The sequence below is a fragment of the Rhinolophus sinicus genome, linkage group LG04 (genome assembly GCF_036562045.2).
Source record: "Rhinolophus sinicus isolate RSC01 linkage group LG04, ASM3656204v1, whole genome shotgun sequence".
NCBI classification, from domain to species: Eukaryota; Metazoa; Chordata; class Mammalia; order Chiroptera; family Rhinolophidae; genus Rhinolophus; species Rhinolophus sinicus.
Genome location: NC_133754.1, coordinates 76,531,124 through 76,550,662, shown reverse-complemented (window position 1 = coordinate 76,550,662; position 19,539 = coordinate 76,531,124). Strand labels below are relative to the sequence as shown.

At 37.4% G+C, this 19,539-nt stretch overlaps 1 protein-coding gene across 1 annotated transcript in view; it reads right to left on the bottom strand.

Moving 5' to 3' along the window:
* CENPU (centromere protein U) overlaps positions 1-19,539 on the bottom strand; it is a 35,967-nt gene that overhangs the window by 4,262 nt on the left and 12,166 nt on the right. Inside the window, exons 5-11 of the mRNA XM_074329845.1 lie at positions 18,328-18,388; positions 17,632-17,718; positions 14,624-14,684; positions 13,364-13,472; positions 3,906-3,984; positions 2,944-2,991; positions 1,760-1,821 (exon numbers count right to left, since the gene is read on the bottom strand). Coding sequence (XP_074185946.1) covers positions 1,760-1,821; positions 2,944-2,991; positions 3,906-3,984; positions 13,364-13,472; positions 14,624-14,684; positions 17,632-17,718; positions 18,328-18,388 — 507 coding nt within the window. The remainder of the gene's footprint in view (positions 1-1,759; positions 1,822-2,943; positions 2,992-3,905; positions 3,985-13,363; positions 13,473-14,623; positions 14,685-17,631; positions 17,719-18,327; positions 18,389-19,539) is intronic.

The following is a 19,539-nucleotide window of genomic DNA, read 5'->3' as shown; positions in this document are numbered from 1 at the left end:
TCACAGTGCCTGGATGAAAAATATATGATCTTGGGCAAAGTGCTTTCTCTTCAGTGGCTTAGTTTCTTAACCTATAAAATTAAAAGGGATCACTTGGGTTTTATGGACTAGTACATAAAAGGAAGGGGTAAGACTGCAAATTTCTTCTTCTCACAAGATATAAAAAGCAACTATCCTCTAATATCATGATTTTATTTTATAAAAGAAAAGTCCTTTTACCAGTTCTGTACATTGAACAAATGCAACACTCTGGACGACTCACTAGTGTGCTGTCTGGTCTGCGGTCAGGAGTGCAGGATTTGGAGTCAGTGGTAGACATCAGATCCTGGCTCCCCTGCTTCCTACGAGTGGGGCTGTAGGTTAAGCTAACCTCCCTGTGCCTTAGGTCTTTCACATGTAAAGTTAAAACAATGACATTATTTTTTTTCTTTTTATGCTTTTTCAAAATATCCAGGCATACCTCATTTCATTGTGTTTCATAGATATTGCTTTCTCTTTTTCTGTTTACAAATTGAAGGCAAGGCCCTCCACCAGCAAAAGTTATGACTCGTTTTATTGAAATATTTGCTTTATTGCAGTGGTCTGGACCCAAATCCACAGTATCTCTGGGTATGCCTGTACTTCTCAACTTTTAAAATTATATCTAGACAAAGAACCAAGAGGCTGGTCTTTAAAACATGCCTGGGTCTTATATAGCCTTGTTAACAGCCATAATCACCTGCCTCACAGATTATGATTAACGAGTTAGTGTATAACATAATGCATTTAGGGTGGTGCCCAGCATACACAGGAAGTTTTTTTTTTAAGTGTTAGCTATCATTATTATACTGTCTTTAATTTTCTTATTTTGGCCTGGGCCAGGTGAGAGCTTTATCATGGGCCGCACCTGTCCATAGATTAGATATGGAAACCAATGGACTAGATATCCAGTTCCTCCATCTTCTAACTTCTGTGGCAGCTCTTCTCTAAAACTTAGTAATTATAGGCTGTCTTTTCTGATACCACTTTCTCAAGCTCTATTTAAAACTCCCGAAGAGCAGAGAGCATATCTGATACTGCTTATACTTCCGCTGCTTTACTACCAGGCCAGCAGCTCACACCACACCCTGGCCGGACTGAAGAGCACCACACATCACTAGCTGTCTGACAGCAACGCAGTGTGCTCGTCTTTCAGGACCACGGGGACAGCCCGAACAGTTCACTGGTCCAATACTTGGGAATGGACTCGCATGAGTGTCATACCAATTCAATTATTGTTGAATCATGTTCCAACAATATTAACAAAAACTGTTAACATTTATACAGCACTTCCTGTATGCCAGTCACTGTGAGGCATTTTCTGTACATTTATTCATTTAATTCTCACAACACTCTGCAAGGTGGAAGTATTATGCTCATTTACAAATGAAGGATCTGAGGCCCTGGGAAGTTAAATAACCTGCCCAAAGTTGCACAGCCAGTAAATGGTCAAGCGTGGATTCAAACCCAGGCAGTCTTGTTCTAGAGTCTATACATTAACTCTCTAATTAGGCTGCCTCTCAGGCCACAGTTGAGAGATCTGGTGGCAAATAGATCACTGCCGAATTCTCCTCTGTTAAGAGCTTCTCCAACTCTGCTGCATAATCTACCTTCACTGAGCTTCCACTCTCAAAGAAAACCTGCGATTTTAATGCAACACAGCAGCAAGTTTTACTAGCCCCACATGACACAGCACAATCTTTCTGAGTAAGATCTCAACAGGATTTTGATGTTATCTTACCGAAGCAGTTCATCCTGGACTTCAATCAAACGCTGCCTTTTCTTTTCAATAGCTGAAATTATCTAAGTAATATAATAATTTATTTGTTAATTTCATAAATATTTGGGCACTGCCATGCACACTGTGCCAGGTACTGGAAATAGTGCAAAACAAGACAGACCCCATTCTTTCTATCATGGAACTTTGGTCTAATAGGGAAGACAAATATTACATATAAGCAGTATGTAATTACAATTTCTGATATGTGCTATGAAAGAACTCTGAAAAAGAACGGTAGGGCTATTTACTCCAAGATTTGGAAGTGGGGGCCAGGTTTTTACCCTGTGAGATATAAAGTAAGGAGTTTCAATTTTATCTAGGGACACTAGGAAAATGTTGAAGAAGGGGAGTGTCATGATACATTTGTATTTTAAAAAGAACATTTCAGTAAAATCAATTTTATTATCTTTGCCATCACTTTTAGTGACTACCTAATATTCCATTGCTGGACATTCAGACTGTTCCCACTTGCTTATAAGCAATGCAGAGTTGACCAGTAAGAGATTAAAATGGAAGGAAAACAACAACAAAGGCTTGTAACGACTGGAAGGGAAATGTGTATTTTCAATACATTTCTATTATAAATGTAGAGGGGGAGCTGCTCTTCCATTCCAGGATTCATGCAAGTTGAGAGCTAGAATGTCAGGTCATTTGGTCCGACCATAAAGAGATGACGGGGAAAGGAGGGCCTAGTGCTTCCTGGCTTGTTTCCCTTGCACACCTAGTGGCGTATAGCTCTCAAAAATGTGGTACAACATTGAAGTAGCAGAACCAGCACAACAAATGAGGTCTCTTGACCCTTAAACCGGTATTCCGCCCAGGCTTTCCTCTTACCTGGGACAAGTCTTGATTCTAAAAGGCTTTGCTTTCTGATATCCACAAAAGCAATAAGTATACATCACACAATACTTATCCATACACGTGGCCATCGTGGGCTTCATTGCCACTTTTAGGCTAACCAGGATCCCCATTCCTTAGCGTGCATTAACAGTACTCAAACACAAAATCAATCAAATAAAAGCCTGACTAAAAAGATAAAAATCTTATACAAACCAACGGTCATAAAACTCAGAGTCAAGTCTACATAGCTCTTCTCCATGATAGCGTTCTATATGGCTGTCTGCTTCTCGTCACAAGTGACTTACCTTAGCATTCTTCCTTTTCAGAGTTTTCAACATCTGCATTTTTTTAAGCTACGGAAAACAAAAGAAATATTTGCATGGCATTTTCCAAAATTAAACACTTATTAGCTTATGATACATGACATTTAGTTTAAAACAACATGTGAAATATGGATAATTCTAATGAGTTCTTTACTACATTGCCAGCAAATGCAGTCCTTCCTGTTGCGACCTGCACAACGCAAGCCGTGGGAAGGCGGCGAGGGTTAAACTATCATAAAGAGACAGAGACTCAAATACAGTTAAATCACAGAGGACCGAGGGACTCGCAGCCTCAAGGGACTGGAGCCCTGAATCGGGTCCTCGTGGGTATTTATAGATTTCTTACAATAAGCATCACAAGATTAAAGGCAGGGTCCACGAAATTCTCATACCACACCTTAAAATTCTTCCAATTCCCAGATATCTGTCCCAAAGCAACCGATGTTTATTGTCCCCAGGCGACTAAGGTGGGTGTGTTCAACCCCCTGGGGGAGCAAGTCTCACAAGGTAAAACCATCCCATGAGCTAAGCAGGAAGAGGATATCTTATCACTCTAAGTCCTTTGCATAGCAGAGTGCAGGACAATTGGGGCATGCATTAGCAGCTTCCCATAATGGTGAGGAGGAGGGGTATGGCTACCTCCTGACTTTTATTATGTTAACTCATGGGGGTCCCAATGGGGTCCCTTCTGGCTTAAGTCGTTCCTCCCACGAGGAATCGTTACTCGTCTTTGACTGCAGACCCAGCTTACAGGGACCAAATAAGGAGACTTAGGATAAATGAACTCAACCCCAAAGAGGGACAGTCCCACAGAGTCTTCTTTCCCTAAGGAAAGATTGGAGAGGGCAAACGGCTAGGCTGCTGTGTGACCACACCTTCCTAACTATATGCTACCTCAGGATTAGTAAAGATTTAGACCAATGAATTTATGTCAGTGAACTTACCATTTTGATGAGTTCATCTTTTATATTAGAATGAAATGTATTGATGGCTTTCTTGCAAATTTTAGAGTCTATATTTTTTCTGTAGAATAAACGAAAAATCAAACTAGGTATCTTGAAAGGTGTGTTTTATTTGCTTAGCATAGCAACACACAATTTGGCTTACACCATTCTGAGTATCTAAGATAGCATAGTCAGCTTACATCACTTTCTCAGGCTTTAAAAAAATACTGGAAATATCTCAACAAAAGGAAAAGAACAGGAAATACTTTTTCCTAAACCCTCAAGTATGTGGTCAGCTTAACTCTCTGACACCGGCCACGGCCACAGGTGGTACACGTCATGTGGAAATGCTTACAACCAATCCCAGCCTTTTCCTGCCCCCGATCCAACAACCAGCAGACTTTAGCCCCTCCCTCCCTGCCTGCTAACAACTGGAGGAATGAATAATTGTATAACATGTTTGGTCTCTGACCCCAGGCATCCAAACTGTCAGATCCCACCAGTGCTCCAATTCAGGTGACACAGAAACCCTTCCCTCAGGCAGCACCCAAAAAACCTGGAACACTGGGTGACGTTCCACTCATCTCTTCCTCTCCCAAGGAAGAAGGCGTGCGCGGGGCCATTTTTCCTAATCCTGCTGAGCTGTGCCAGCGCGTGTGCAGTATTGCCAGTTCTCTTTTGCTGCAACAAGCTGCTGAGCTCCTTTGTTCTCCATGACCCCCAGGCATCTAAAGTATGCTCGTTCCAACCAACAGTCAGTGTCAAAAGCCAGCTGTTGAATTCTTCAAAAACTATTAGGTTGGTGCAAAAGTAATAGCGGTTTAAAAGGTTAAAAATTGCAAAAATCACTATTACTTTTGCACTGACCTAATATAAAGCTGACCCCAAAAGGAAACTGAGTCAGGTCCCTGTCAGAAGGGAGAAGAGAATCCGGCCTCCCGGTGTGGCTCACTCGGCTGAACGGTAGACGCACCACGACTGTGCAGCAGCAGCGGACACACTGCCCGGGCTGCAGCTACACGTCCACCCTCTCCGCATTGGCACAGGGTGGACTGTAATTTAAAGTGTCCTTTTATTTGAAAATAGTAAATCTCTTGTGTAAGTGCCAGTAGTTACAAAGTTATTTTTTTCTTGCAGCAAGTCCATCAGGAAGAAGAGTCACCCAACAGAAGGGGACCAAACTCATGGCCTACTTTGTCAGAAGCTAAGCATACACAAAAGAAGGCCTGCATTTTTACATATGCATCTTTGCATAAGTTCTCATCATGAAATGGGTGTTAAAAAAATATTTCTAGTGACATCAGCAAGGTGGTGGAATAGGAAACCCCAGACCTCATTCCCCCCCAGGAAAACCAACTTACCTATACACGGCCCACAAAGCCTTTGTGAGAATTCCCAAAACCAATTAAGCTGCATTATGCCAGGCAAGTTTAAAGTCAAAAACACCCACATTCAGACATCTAAGAAAATCCATTTCATATCAACTGAGATAGCCATTCTTCCAAGCCAGCACAGCTCAGTTCTCCTGAGAGGAGAAGCTTAGTTCATGGTTTCTCCCTTGGGAAGAAAAAGAGAAGAGTGGAGCATATGTCCAATATACTGGCTTTTCAGAGGGCTGCATGAGGGACTTATTCTTGTCTTGTCTGACTTGGAGTACGAACAAGGAACCAGCAGTCTACGGATGCCTGGGGTACATGGAAAGCAAAAGAGCTCAGCAGCCCGTTGCAGCACCAGAGAACTCAAATACCACAGACACACACAAGAGGGAGCTCTAACCTTTAGAGATTACAATCTCCTGAAAAAGAAAGAAGCAACCTTTCTAGTTGGGAAATTACACACAGAAGATCAAAGAAGATACATCCCCAGAAAAAGGTTAGGGACCCCCACCCCAGAAACTTTACCCAGGCTGATTGGTAATGGTCTTCCCCTGTATAAAGCCAGTGTGTAAAGATTATGGGAAGTGGCTGCGTTTTAAAATGCACAAAACACGGTAAAAAAAACAAAGTGTATATATATATATTACAGGAAGAAACAAGAAAACATGGTCCAATCAAAGAGAGAAAAATAAAATCTCCAGAAACATAGACCCTAAAGAAATGGAGACCTGACAGAAATTATCTGACAGAATTCAAAAGCAATCATCTTAAAGAAGCTCAGTGTGCTACAGGAAAACAGATAAATTAAAAAAGGAAAACAACGCATGAACAAAATGAGAATATCAACAAACTATTAAAAAGAACCAAACAAATTCTGGAACTGAATAATACAATGACAGAGTTAAAAAATTAGAGGCATTCACAAAAGATTTCATCAAGCAGAGGAAAGAAACAGCAAACCTGATGATGAATCATTTAAAATTATCAAGTCAGAGGAAGAAAAGGAGAAAAAGAATGAAAAAAAGGCCTATGGGACTCATGGGACACCAAGTAGACCAATATATGCATTATAGGAGTCCAAGATGAACAGATAGAGGCAGAGAGCTTATCTGAAGAAGTAATGGCTCCAAACTTCCCAAATTTGAAGAAGGAAACAGACACCCAAATTCAGGAAGCTCAAGGGACCCCAAGAAGAACCCAAAGTGGCCCACACTAAAATGCATTATACTCAAACCGTCAAAATTCAAAGACAGAAAATCTTGAAAGAAGAAAAGCAACTTGTTGTGTACAAGGGAGCTCTCATAACATTGTCAGTAGATTTCTTAGCAGAAACATTACTGGATAGAAGGATGTGGAATGATACACTCAAAGTGCTGAAAGGAAAAAAAACTACCATTCAAGAATGCTATGCCTAGTAAAACTATCCTTCAAAAAATGAAGAAATACTTTCCCAAATAAATAAAAGCTGAGGTGGTTCATCCCCACTGGAACCACCTTATAAGAATGATTAAAGGGAGTCCTTCAAGTCAAAACAAAAAGATACTATACAACAGCACAAAAGCATATGAAAATACAAAGCTCTCTGGCAAAGGTAAATATATAGGTGAATACTGCATCCTGTAATACTGTAATGGTGGTGCATAAATCACTTTTAATACTAGTATATAATTTAAAAGACAAAAGCATTGAAATAACTATAAAACTATGTCAATGGTTAAAAATATAAAAGGTGTAGTAATCTGTGGCATCGATAACATAATGTGATCCCCAAAAAGTGGGGGAAGGAGATGTAAAGGAGTTTTTGTATGTTATCGAGGTTATCACAAGTATTCACAAGTATGCTGAAAGTATGTTTAAAGAAGATTACTATAAGATGATTTATGTCATCCTCACAAAAAATATCTATAGAAGCACATAAGAAAATGAGAAGGGAATCAAGGCATGTCACTACACAAAATCAATGAAACACAAAGGAAAATAGCAAGAGAAGAGAGAAAACTACAAGACTTATAGAAAACTAACAAAATACTAAGTCACTGTCAGTAATTCCTTTAAATGTAAATAGATTAAACTCCCTAATCGAAAGAAACAGAGTGGCTGACTGCATAAAAAAAACAAGATCCAACTATATGCTGTTTACAAGAGACTCACTTTAGTTAAGTGTAAGGAAAATACACAGACTGAATGTAAAAGGATAGAAAAAGATATTCCATGAAATGGTAACCAAAAAAAAAAACACAGAGGTGACCATACTTAGACAAAATAAACTTTAAGCCAAAAATGGTCACAAAAGACAAAGGACATTATGGAATGAAAAAAAGGGTCAATTCATCAGAAAAATAACAAGTTATAAACATATATGCACCCAAAACTGGAGCACCCAAATATATGAACTGACAGAATTAAAGAGAGAAATACACAGTAACAGTAATAAGATTTCAATACCTCACTTTTAATAATGGAGAGATCATACAGTCGCTCAATAAGGAGACAGAACTTGAATAAACCACTTGGACCTATTAAACCTATAGAAAATATCCCACCCAATAATAGCAGAATATACATTCTTCTGAAGCACACACAGAACATTATCCATGATATATCACATGTTATGTGACAAAGTAACCTAACCAACTTAAACTAAGAAATCTTGGTTTAAACAATTTCAAACAAGAAATCATTAGCAAAAGGAAAACAGGAAAATTCACAAGTATGTTGAAATTAAACAACACTTGAACAAACAATGGGTCAAAGAAGAAATAACAAGGGAAAAATCTTAAGACAAATGAAAACAAAAACACAATTTACCAACACTTATAGGATGCAGCAAAATTAGTACTAAGAGGGAAGTTTATAGCAGTAAATACCTACATTAAGAAAGATCTCAAATCAACAACCTAGTTTTATATTTCAAGGAGCTATAAGAAGAAGAGCTAACCAAACCCAAAGTTAGCAGAAGGAACAATACAGATTAGAGCAGAAATAAACAAAATAGAGAATAGAAGAGTCAGAAAAAAAACTGAAACTAAGAGTTGGTTTTTTTGAAAAAATCAAAATTGACAAAAAATAGAAGACTCAATCAGAAATGAAATATAACTGATGCTACAGAAATAAAAAGTATCATAAGAGACTACTATCAACAATTACGTGCCAACAAATTGGGTAACCTAGAAGAAATGCATAAATATCTAGAAACCTAGAACTACTAGGAATGAATCATGAATAAAAAAAAAATCTGGGGCTGGCCTGGTGGCTCAGGTAGTTGGAGGGCCGTGCTCCTAACACCGAGGTCGAGGGTTCGATTCTCACATGGGCCAGTAAGCTGTGCCCTCTACAGCTAAGACTGTGAACAACAGCTCTCCCTGGAGCTGGGCTGCTGTGAGCATCCAGAGGTCCAGAGGTCAGCATGAGCTGCCGTGGGCTGCCATGGGCTACCGTGTGCTGCCATGAGCAGAAAGCGAGCACAAGGCTCATAATACCAGCATGGGTCAGGGATCTGTGCCCTACACAACTAGACTGAGAAACAACGGCTTGAACTGGAGTGTCGGTTCAAAAAAAAAATCTGAACAAACTGATAGCTAAGTGAGGAGATTGACTCAGAAATCAAAAACTTCCCATCACAGGTCCCAGGGCCAGATGGCTTCAATGGAGAATTCTACCAAACATTTAAAGAAGAACGAACAACAGTCCTTCTCAAATTCTTCCAAAAAACTGAAGAGGAGGGAACACTTCGAAACTAATTTTATGAGGCCAGCATTACACTGATACCAAAATCAGACAAAGGTACTAAAAGAAAACTAGACACCGATATCCTTGATGATTATTGATTCAAAGCCCCTCAACAAAATATTAGTAAACAGAATTTAACAGCTTAAAAAAGGATTATACATCATGACAAAATGGAATTTATTTCTGGAATGCAAGGATAGTTCAACATATGAAATGCAATCAATGTTAATACATTACAATAACAAAATGAAGAACAAAAGCCACACAATGCAGAAAAAGCATTTGACAAAATTCAACACCCATTCATGATAAAAATTCTAAACAAACTAGGAATAGAAAGAAATTACATTAACACAATGTAAAGCCATGTATGAAAAGCCCCAGCTAACATCATAATAGTGAAAAACTGAACGCTTTTGCTCTCAGATCAGGAACATGGCAGGGATGCCCTCTCTTGCCATTTCTTTTCAGCATAGTAATGGAAAGCCTAGCTACAGCAATTGGGTAAAAAAAAAAGGAGGGGGGCATCCAAATTGGAAAGAAGTAAAATCTCTGTTTGCAGATGACATTAATCTTCTATGTAGAAAACCCTAAAGACTCCACAAAAGAACTGTTAGACCCAATAAACGAATTCAGCAAAGTTGAAGGACACAAAATCAACACACAAAATCAGTGGCATTTCTATGTGCTAACAATGAACAATCCAAAACAGAAATTAAGAAAACAATACCATTTACAACAGCATCTAAAAGAATAAAATACTTAGGAATAAACTTAACCAAAGTGAGATATTTATATGCTGAAAACTATAAGACATTGCTGAAAGAAATTAAAGGTACTATAAATGGAGAAACATCCCATGATCATTGATTGGAAGAGTTAATACTATTAAAATGTCCTTAGTACCCCAAACTATCTACAGATTCAATGCAATCCCTACCAAATTCCAAGTGGCATTTTTTGCCTTTGTAGAAAATAACCATCCTAAACTTCATATGGAATATCAAAGGACAGCAAATAGCCAAAATAATCTTGAAACAGCACACCAAAGATGAGGCCTCACATTTCCTGATTACAAAACATGACAAAACTACAGTAATCAAGAGTATAGTACTAACATAAAGACAGACATCTCGACCAATGAAAGAGAACAGAGAACCTGGAAATAAACCCTCACATATATGATCAAATCATCTTCAACAAGGGTGCCAAAGCTATACAATGAGAAAAAGAGATATCTGCTGCACAACAATGTGAATATACTTAACATTACTGAATTCATACTCAATAAGGGTCTTAAGATGGTAAATTATATGTTATGTGTATTTTATCACAATTTAAAAAAATGTATCAGCCCTATTTTTAAAAAGTAGAATTTCTAACATCAATATGAAATCACGATTTTAAGATTAAAAAACATTAGAAAAATGTTTTGGCTTGGCTTTCTGCATGGCTTATGATGATAAATTGGTGGATTCTATCAACCTTAATGGTGGTGGTCTATATACAGTACCTAGAAACAGCACTTCCAAATTCTAGTGCCTTAAAAATCTGGTCACTTCCCTACAGATAACTAATTGAATGAGTTTTAGAATATTCTAAGTTTTTAATATTTGCATTTCATGGTATACTTCCCTACTTATACACATCAAAAAACTGTTTACAATCAGTAAGTCTGTTATCAAAACAACTATTCAGGTGTGAGTACTAGGTACAGGGTATTAAAAATGGCAGACCTTCAAATAATTAACTTGATTTTGAAAGTAAAGCTTTTCGTGTGGTTGAGAACACTTTGTCAAGAAAATAAAATGAGATCAGTGATTCTACCAGAATTATTTGGTATGACAAAAACACAAGTGTATTTTATAATTTTAAACGTCTCATGAAAATACTATACCTCTTCTAAATCATTTTTTATATCAAGAATTTAATATAAAAGGCAAGATGACATTTTCACTAGAATATTGTAATTCTATAATAAGTCTTTTCTTCCTTCAAAGAGATTTATGAGTGAGAAAAGGATAACCAGTCAAGATGGTCTTGGGTATGTTAAGAGAACTTCTGTACCAGTTTTAATGGCAAACTGGCTCTGAAACATACCATACACTTCCCACGATGATAAAGTGAGTTAGCATGACAGCTGGTTCCTTTCCCCAAGATCATCGCCAGAAGAACTAGAGAGGGACTCCTCCCCTGTCCACCCAAATGGAGAAAGCTGTGGAAAGCCCTGAGGTAAGGGGAACAGGGGTTAGGCTGGGTGAACTGGTGTGAGGAGTGGTGGCTATGGCCCAGGGCAGGAAGAGAACTGTTAAGGTTGGCTCCTGCTTCTTCCCCGACACTGGTTCTCAGAAACTGTGCTTTTCTGACAGCTGCAGCAACTCAGACCTCTCTCTGTCCCTGTGTCATCAAAAGTAAAATCTAGGCTGTTTGAGAGGTCTGGAGAAAAACAGATAGAGACTGACTAACTTTGGGCAGTTGTTTTCTCTTCCTTCCCTGACAAACCCCCAGGGCTGAAGAATGGTAATCTAAGGAGGATATCTCCTCTTAATGCTACTTATCTCTGCGGGTCAAAGGGTGAAATGCTGATCTGACAGTCACTTTGTGGGATGAGTGACTGAGGCCTCCTAGCCACTGCCATCCCTGTATTCATGGGAACTGAAAAAAATTGAGGTCTGGCCTTCTGTTACACACCGTGTCTGACAGAGAAGCTGACAGCCCAAGGGAAATATGAAAGCTCATAGGCTAGAGCAACAAGACACTGGAAGAACACAACTGTTTCAAAAGGAAAACAACAGTATATTAGATCAGAAATCCTATCAGAAGCAGGTATTTCACAATAGACAATCCAGTAATTTTAAATTAGCCTGATAAATATTCTAAAGAAGATATTAGCAACATAAAACCTGAATATAAGAGATAAAAAAGAACCAAACAGAAATATTAGATATAAAACCTAAAACAGATAAAGAACTCAATAGATAGGGTAAATGGCAGAATGGATATATCTGAGAAGTAAATTAGCACTTTTCTAATTTCTAGATTGAGGAAATCTAGAAGAATGAAACAAAGGACAATAACATAGAAAATAAAGAAAATCAGAGAAGACAAAAATATTTTTTATTTTTGAAATTAAAGAAGAATCTTAGATTGGAAAGGTCAGACCCAAAATAATGAAATTTAAGAATATCAAAGACAAAACATTGTAAAAGCTTAGAGAAAGATCAGACCACATGTAAAGAAACAAGGTTTAGATGAACAAAATAATTAGGATTTAGAAATTTTACAACATAAACAGCCATGCTAAGAAGTGTTGGATGAAACATTTAAATAAGAGGCATGTTACAAAAAATATGTGAATTAAAGGTGGTCAAATATAATACATACCTGAGTAAAGATTGTTGCTGTTTTAGAAGCTAAAAAAGACAACTGTCTATCTTAAGCCAGAATTAAAAGTCTCTAGGTATTAGAAACTGATGGGGTTTGGGATGGGGGAAAGGGAGAGAAGACCAAAAGATAAGAGACCTTGCCAAAGTTCTTATTAGTGGGGAGTTATAAATTCTATTTTTTTAAAAAGCAAGAAAGGATTAAAAACATCAAAAGTTAGAACAAAATATTTCAAGCAATAAAACTATCAATCCATCCTTCCAAATATATTGATAATTATAATAAATGTAAATGCACTAAAGTCAACAGCTGAAACTCAAAGGTGGACATATAGGATTTTAAAGATTTTATAAGAAAGTCTAAAATCAGACAAAGGTTGGAAAGAACATATATAAAATATGGCAAATGCTAGCAAAAGAAATCTAGTGATACTATATTATTATCAGATAAAATAGATTTTAAGACAAAAAGCATTTTTAGAAACAGAGAGGGTCAATAAGGATAAAATGTTCAATCAAGACAGAGCAATTTTAAGCATATCCTAATAAAATAGTCTTTAAATGTATATAGCATAAATTGATGGAACTATCAGGAAAAATTGCACAAATATTAATAATACTGATTCTATATAGATCCAATAATTAGAGATTCTACATAGACCCACTGATTAGAGATTCCCAGAGATTATGTGGTAGGTCATAAAGAAAGCCTCAAAATTTCAAAAAATAGGTATCACCAGTTCATGCAATTTGACCAGAACATATTTAAGACAGGTTAATACAAAAATATAAATTAAAAAGTCATGTATTTGGACATACAAAAACATACTACTAAAAAATTATAATGGAAATTAAAGAAAAAATTATAATGGAAATTTAAAAATATGTAAAACTGAATGATAATGAAAATACTATGTATAAAAAAGCTGTGGGATTTTATTAGGTACCTATAGCACATCAAAAAACTTACTTATACTCTAGGAGGGTTTTCTCAAATGCAGACAAAATAACATCTAACTCCATGATATCACTGCTTTTCTTTCCTTTTAGACACCAAATACGTACACCGTCGGAAGTATCTAGAACATTAAGATAAGCCAATTTAATATACCAATGATCAATAATTTGACTTCTGAAAGGCTTCAACAGAAAGCATCCCACCAAATGGCTGAAAATAGCTACCGCTGAAGCAGCACATGGGCGGAGACACACTTCTCTATCCCAGTGCAGTGTCTCAAACCTGTCTACACCATCACTCTGTACTGCTGTCTCCTTGGTTCTCCCATTTCTGCTGAAGCAGCCTGAAGCACTGCTGCCTTTTAATTACTTTGCTGTGCCTTTATTTAATAGCCTGCTGCTATCCAAACACTGCTGGTGATCGAGCTCTTCTTTGTTAACTATATTTTCTTAATTTTAATCTACCTAATAGGCCACTTCTAGAACACATAAAGATTTCTCACTATATTAGACAGTTGTCGTAATATATAGTAAGATATTAACAAAATTACAATATATTCATGAATGAAATATTCATTCATTAGCATGATACTATATAATACTTAGAATATGGTAAGATATGATGACACAAGTATATAATCCCAGTAGGGTAAGAAAAGCTCAGTAAAAGGATTAAAGAGTACAGACAAAAAAACATGGTGGTTATTTTGGGGTGATGGAATTATAGGTGATTATCTTCCTTTCCATTCTTTCTAAATTTTCTAAAATAAACATTTTTATAACAAGAAAAAATATAACTTCTATTCTAAAAGAATTGAAGGAAAGAGAAAATGCTTTATTTTCCTCTCAAACATTTTTCAATAAACTTTTTGTCAATAAAAATAATTCAAAATAACAAATGAATCTGAAAAAAGTTATGCTAAATGAAAAAACCTTATACAAGAGTACAAACTACATGATGTATGAAAAAAGTCTATTCTATATAATGAAAAATTAAAATGGATTAATGGATAGGTGACAAAGCAAATATAATACAATTTAACAGTAAAATCTAGGCGGTGTGTATATAAAGATTGTAAAATTCTTTCACCTTTGTTGTATACTGAAAGTTTTCATGATAGATGTTGGAAAGAAACAGTTACTCCAAAGTCATATATTTTTAACTTTTTAAAGTGGCAGTTTTATATACTTAGAATTTGTTACTTTAACAAATTAAGCATTTTTTACATGAAATTCTTGAATGATTTTCAAAGCATAAAACACTGTTCTGTACCTGATTCTGTGTCTTCACTTCTTGATTTCTTTCTTTTGGTACGTAACATTTTCTGAGTTTTCTACAAAAAAACACAGCAAAGAATTTTACTTAAGAAGTATTCTTCTCTTAAAAGGATTAAGACAGTATTAGCAAACACTGTTAGTAAATATAATATTTTAGCTATAATTCTTATTTACTTCTAAGTTAATATATTATATAAATTACTTAAATTAACGTAAGTAAACACTGAGAAAAATGAAATTGTCTCAAAAGAAAAAGTAAATAAAACTTTCAGTTGGCTTTTAACAATGGTTGCCTTGGAAGACCTTGAACCTTTATTATTTAAAATAATGTGTGGAATCAGCTCAATTTCCAAAGCTATGATGGAAAAACAACTGAATGAGCTCTCCTGCCATGAACAACCATAAAATGGGGTGGGGCTGGCAATTTTATTTAGGAATTGGACTACAAGCAAAACAAGACTAGGAAAGTCAGAAAGTGAACCCTGTGAATGTCTCTCACTGTCACCCCCACTCCTGGGAACAACTTCCAGACAGCAGCACAGCAAGCTTAAGTTCCAGCCAAGCACAGTAATCCTCCCCCCGAGAAGGCAGATACCAGAGGACAGCTGCTGAAGCACCTGGAACGACTGCTCAGAGGAGAGCACAGAAGTCCAGGTGGGGGTGCTCTGAAAGTCTTTGACTGAGTGAGTGCTCTCCACACGTGCAGTGAGACAACATAAAGTTTACCAGAAGCAGCCATGATAGGGTTAAGAAGATCACAAGTAACAGACAAGCAATGCTGGGGGAAATTAGATGTAGAAAATGCAGAGACTTCATTCAAACTAGTAGAGCTAGCAGAAAGACTGTAACTTAGAGGTGAGAACCATACTCTAGAGCACGCAATCTCAAATGGGGCGATACTGGTCCCAAAGGGGCAAAAACTGATTCTTAGGAGGAATGCAAAAATAAAAAAAATCTTAGATATTACAATGGTTGTAAGCCTCCAAAGGACCCAAGTGCATAAACATAATGCAGTATACTTGTGGCATCAAAATTTAATTGTGTGTGGGGTGGTGGGGTGACTAAGAGAAAACAACATTTAAAAAGGATTCTTAAGGAAGACAATCATGACCAAGGACTGAGAAACACTGCCCTAGAATAAACCAATCTCTGACCAGATTCACCAGGGACACAGAGACTGGAGGTTTAGCTAAGCAAAATTCTAAGATGATCCCCAGTGACTTGTATGACTTCCTCCTCTTGAGTGTGGGTGGCACCTGTGAGTAAGATGGGGTAGCCGCTCCCTTGATTAGGATACATTAAATAACCAATCCACGTAGCTAACTCCATGTAGCCAAATGACAGATTCTCTGGCTTGGTCGGAAGATACAAGGGCCATGGGACTAGGACCTAAGGGCAGCCTCTAGGAGCTGAGAGTAACCCCCAGCATCAACCAGAGAGAAAACAAGAACCGCAGACCTACAACAGCAAAGAGTCAAATTCTACTAATAACTTGAATGAGCTCAGACGAGACCAAGACCCTGAGTCTCACGTGAGTTTCAGTCCTGGCTAGCACCTTGATTTCAGCCTTGTGAGACCCTGAGCAGAGAATCCAGCTAAGGAAATCTAGCCTGGACTTCTGGCCTTCAGAAACTATGAGATATAAATGTATGTTGTTTTAAGTCACATAGTTTGTAGTGATTTGTTATGCAGCAACTGAAAACTAATACAGAGGTTGAGTCCCACTGAGTTGGAGAGGCTTGGAAAACACCTTAGGCTTTTCACAAATTGACCCTAATGAAGAAAACCAAGTTCAAGCTGATCAGCCAATAATCAAGCTACCTATTAGAACAAAAGTCAACATTATTCAGAAGTTTCCCAGAATTCTGACTCTCAGTCTATCAACAACAACGTCCAATACACAATTAGAAAGAATTAGGAAGTACCAGATTTAAAATGTTACACAAAAAATGTGACCTGGAGTCAAGACAGAAAAGTACTCAAACAAAATACCCTGAGATAGCTCAGATATCTGATTTAGGAAACAAAGACTTTAAAGCAGATATCATAAATATGTCCAAAACAGTAAAGGAAGCGATGGTCTCAGTGATTAGATAGGGAATTTCAGTAGAAACTATACTAAAATAAACACAAAATTAATAAAGGAAATTATAGAACTAAAAAAGCATGTAGCTATAAAGAAAAAGTCATTAGGTGGTCGTTTAGTTTCTTCTGGCTACTGTAATATATTACCCCAACTTGGTGGCTGAAGAAAACAACAGAAATGTATTCATTCTCCAACAGTTCTGGAGTCAGAAATCTGTAGTTTCAATGGGCCAAAATCAAGGTGCTGGCATAAAACATTTTAAGAGCTTGATCAAAAGATATTATATGTCAAAATCTTAAAACAGAACACATATGACCCAGAAATCTTATTGTAGCAATTTTTCTTCCTAAAGAAATAATCAAAGGTGCAAAAATTTAGCTAGAAATTCATCAAAGTACTTAAAATTGTTTAAATTGCAACCATTCACTAGTAAGAGATGAACGAAGCTATGGCACTTTCATGAATGAAATATCATGCACTCATTAAATTATTGTAGAATACTATTGGACAAGAACATGGTCCCACTTAGGGTGAGAAAAGCTCAGTTAAAGACTGAAGAGTATAGACCAAAAAACATGGTGGTTATCTTTGGTGATGGAATTATAGGTGATTTTATCTTCCTTTCCATACCTTCTAAATATTCTAAAATAAACATAAAACATCTTTTCTTAAAAAACTGGAGGAAAGAGAAAATGCTTTATTTTCCTCCTACACATTTTTCAATCAACTTTTTTTTCTCTCTAAGGGGATGGCAGACACTCTCTTACTGGTTGACTTTGTGTTACCAGGGTCTCTTTTTCAACAGAGGATTTGGTACTAAGAGGTCCTATCATTTTAGGAGTGCCCAATTCAGCTGGTTTCTCTGAAAGTTCTGAAGATGCTATAGCTAGAACAGTTCCATGTTGTTGTATACTTACTTTCTCTGCTGGTTTACCTTTTGTTATTATATTACTTTCCTTATTGCTTTCAGAGTCATCACTAATAGGCTTGAGTTTTCTTCTTGGCTATGTTAAGAAAACAGCATTACTGATTTAGAAAATACAAATGTTTAACATTCTTATTATAATACTGCGTTTCCCCGAAAATAAGACCTAGTCCTATATTAATTTTTGCTCCAAAAGACGCATTCGGGCTTATGTTCAGGGGATGTCATCCTGAAAAATCATGCTAGAGCTATTTTCCGGTTAGGTCTTATTTTCGGGGAAGCACGGTAGTAGATAACCATCAAGTCCACATTTCTCATTTCTAAACTTCAAGACTGAACATAACAGGGAGATGACAGCATGATCAGTGGATAGGATGGGAAACCTAGATTAACGAAAGCTCCAATAAATACCCTCAACAAATCAACCTGCCTTTGTAAATCACAATCTAAACACATTACATGACTGCTAAAATTGACAAGTTACTTGGATATGAGACCTCTGTAATGCGGAACACTTCAGATATAGAATATTTCACTTTTTATTTAAAAAGTACCTTCTAAAACATAATACTCTTTTTCTATGAAAAATGTTGCTACAGAGCATTATTTTCTATTTGCATCCAATCTAAACAGGCAGGATATGAAATATCTTACAAAATCAAGTAGAAGAGAGAACACTCCTACATACCTTTTTTGCACTAATTTTTACAAATTCATTTTCACTTTCTTCAATGTCAGAAGTGTTCGAACTGTGCCAAAGAACAAGCCATCAATATCTTGTAATACATTTCATTTCTATTCACGTCTTCTATAAGTTGTTCATTCAGCAGGAAAATAAGCTCAATATAATGAGATTTCCCACTTGTCATGGGCAGACTGCCACCTTCCCAGATTATCGGTCACCTCCCACGTCTTCCCACACCCAGGCCACAGCAGTTTATCCTTGGGAGGCAAGTACTGGTAAGTGTGTCCTTCCTGCAGCATCGTGCAGTCCTGTCTGAGAACAGCAACTTCCTCCAAGTGGCTATTCCCAGGTTTAGGGACTATCGTTTGTACTAAAAGCTAATCCACAGGCGCTAAGCCCATCGTTAGGTGATATAAAAAGGGACACCTTCTTCTGTCCTTTGAAATGGAAAGAGTAACCCTAAACTTCTGATGAGAGATGAGAGTTCTTCATTTCATTCAATTCAACACAACAAACATTTAAAACCAACTTCAAAATACAAAGTGCAGTGAATACACTTTAAAAACGAAGAGCCTTCCTTTAAAGGAGTTCACTGTCTTGCAGGAAGAACAAAGATAACGCAGAGTGATGACAGCGCAACAGACAGAGAAGACATGGATGCATGGCTGGGAGGATTAGGAAAGACATCACGGTTATGACACTTGAGTTTACTTTTGAAAACACTTTTCCAGGCAAAAAAATAAAGGGAAGGGTATTTAAGGTAGGAAGAAAAATGTAGAAGAGCTGGCACATTTAAGGAACTTGACACAGAGTACAGATGGAAAGTATTGTTCAAGAGAAGGTAATACGAGGGAAGAGATCAACGGATATGACCAGGGAGGCGGCAAGGCAGCCATAGCAGCGTCTGCTCAGATCTCCACACAGCGGCCACCAGCCTGCAGCACAGTGTGAGCAGAGAGACTCTACACTCTGGAGAGTCTCCACCAGTAACTAAACATGGTGAGAGCGTGGCACCTGCTCATTTCTGCCCAGTCCAGGACTCCTCCAACAGGACTTCTCCCCAGAGCTCCCGAAGGGGTTGGCTAGAACTGGGAGAGCTTACATTGCAGTCTGAGGCCATCTGTGCCCAGTCCTGGCTCTTCCACCTTTCACTTTCACAGATATTACTAATAAGCCTCTTCGATTCTAAATCTGCCTCTGTATGATTTACCTGAG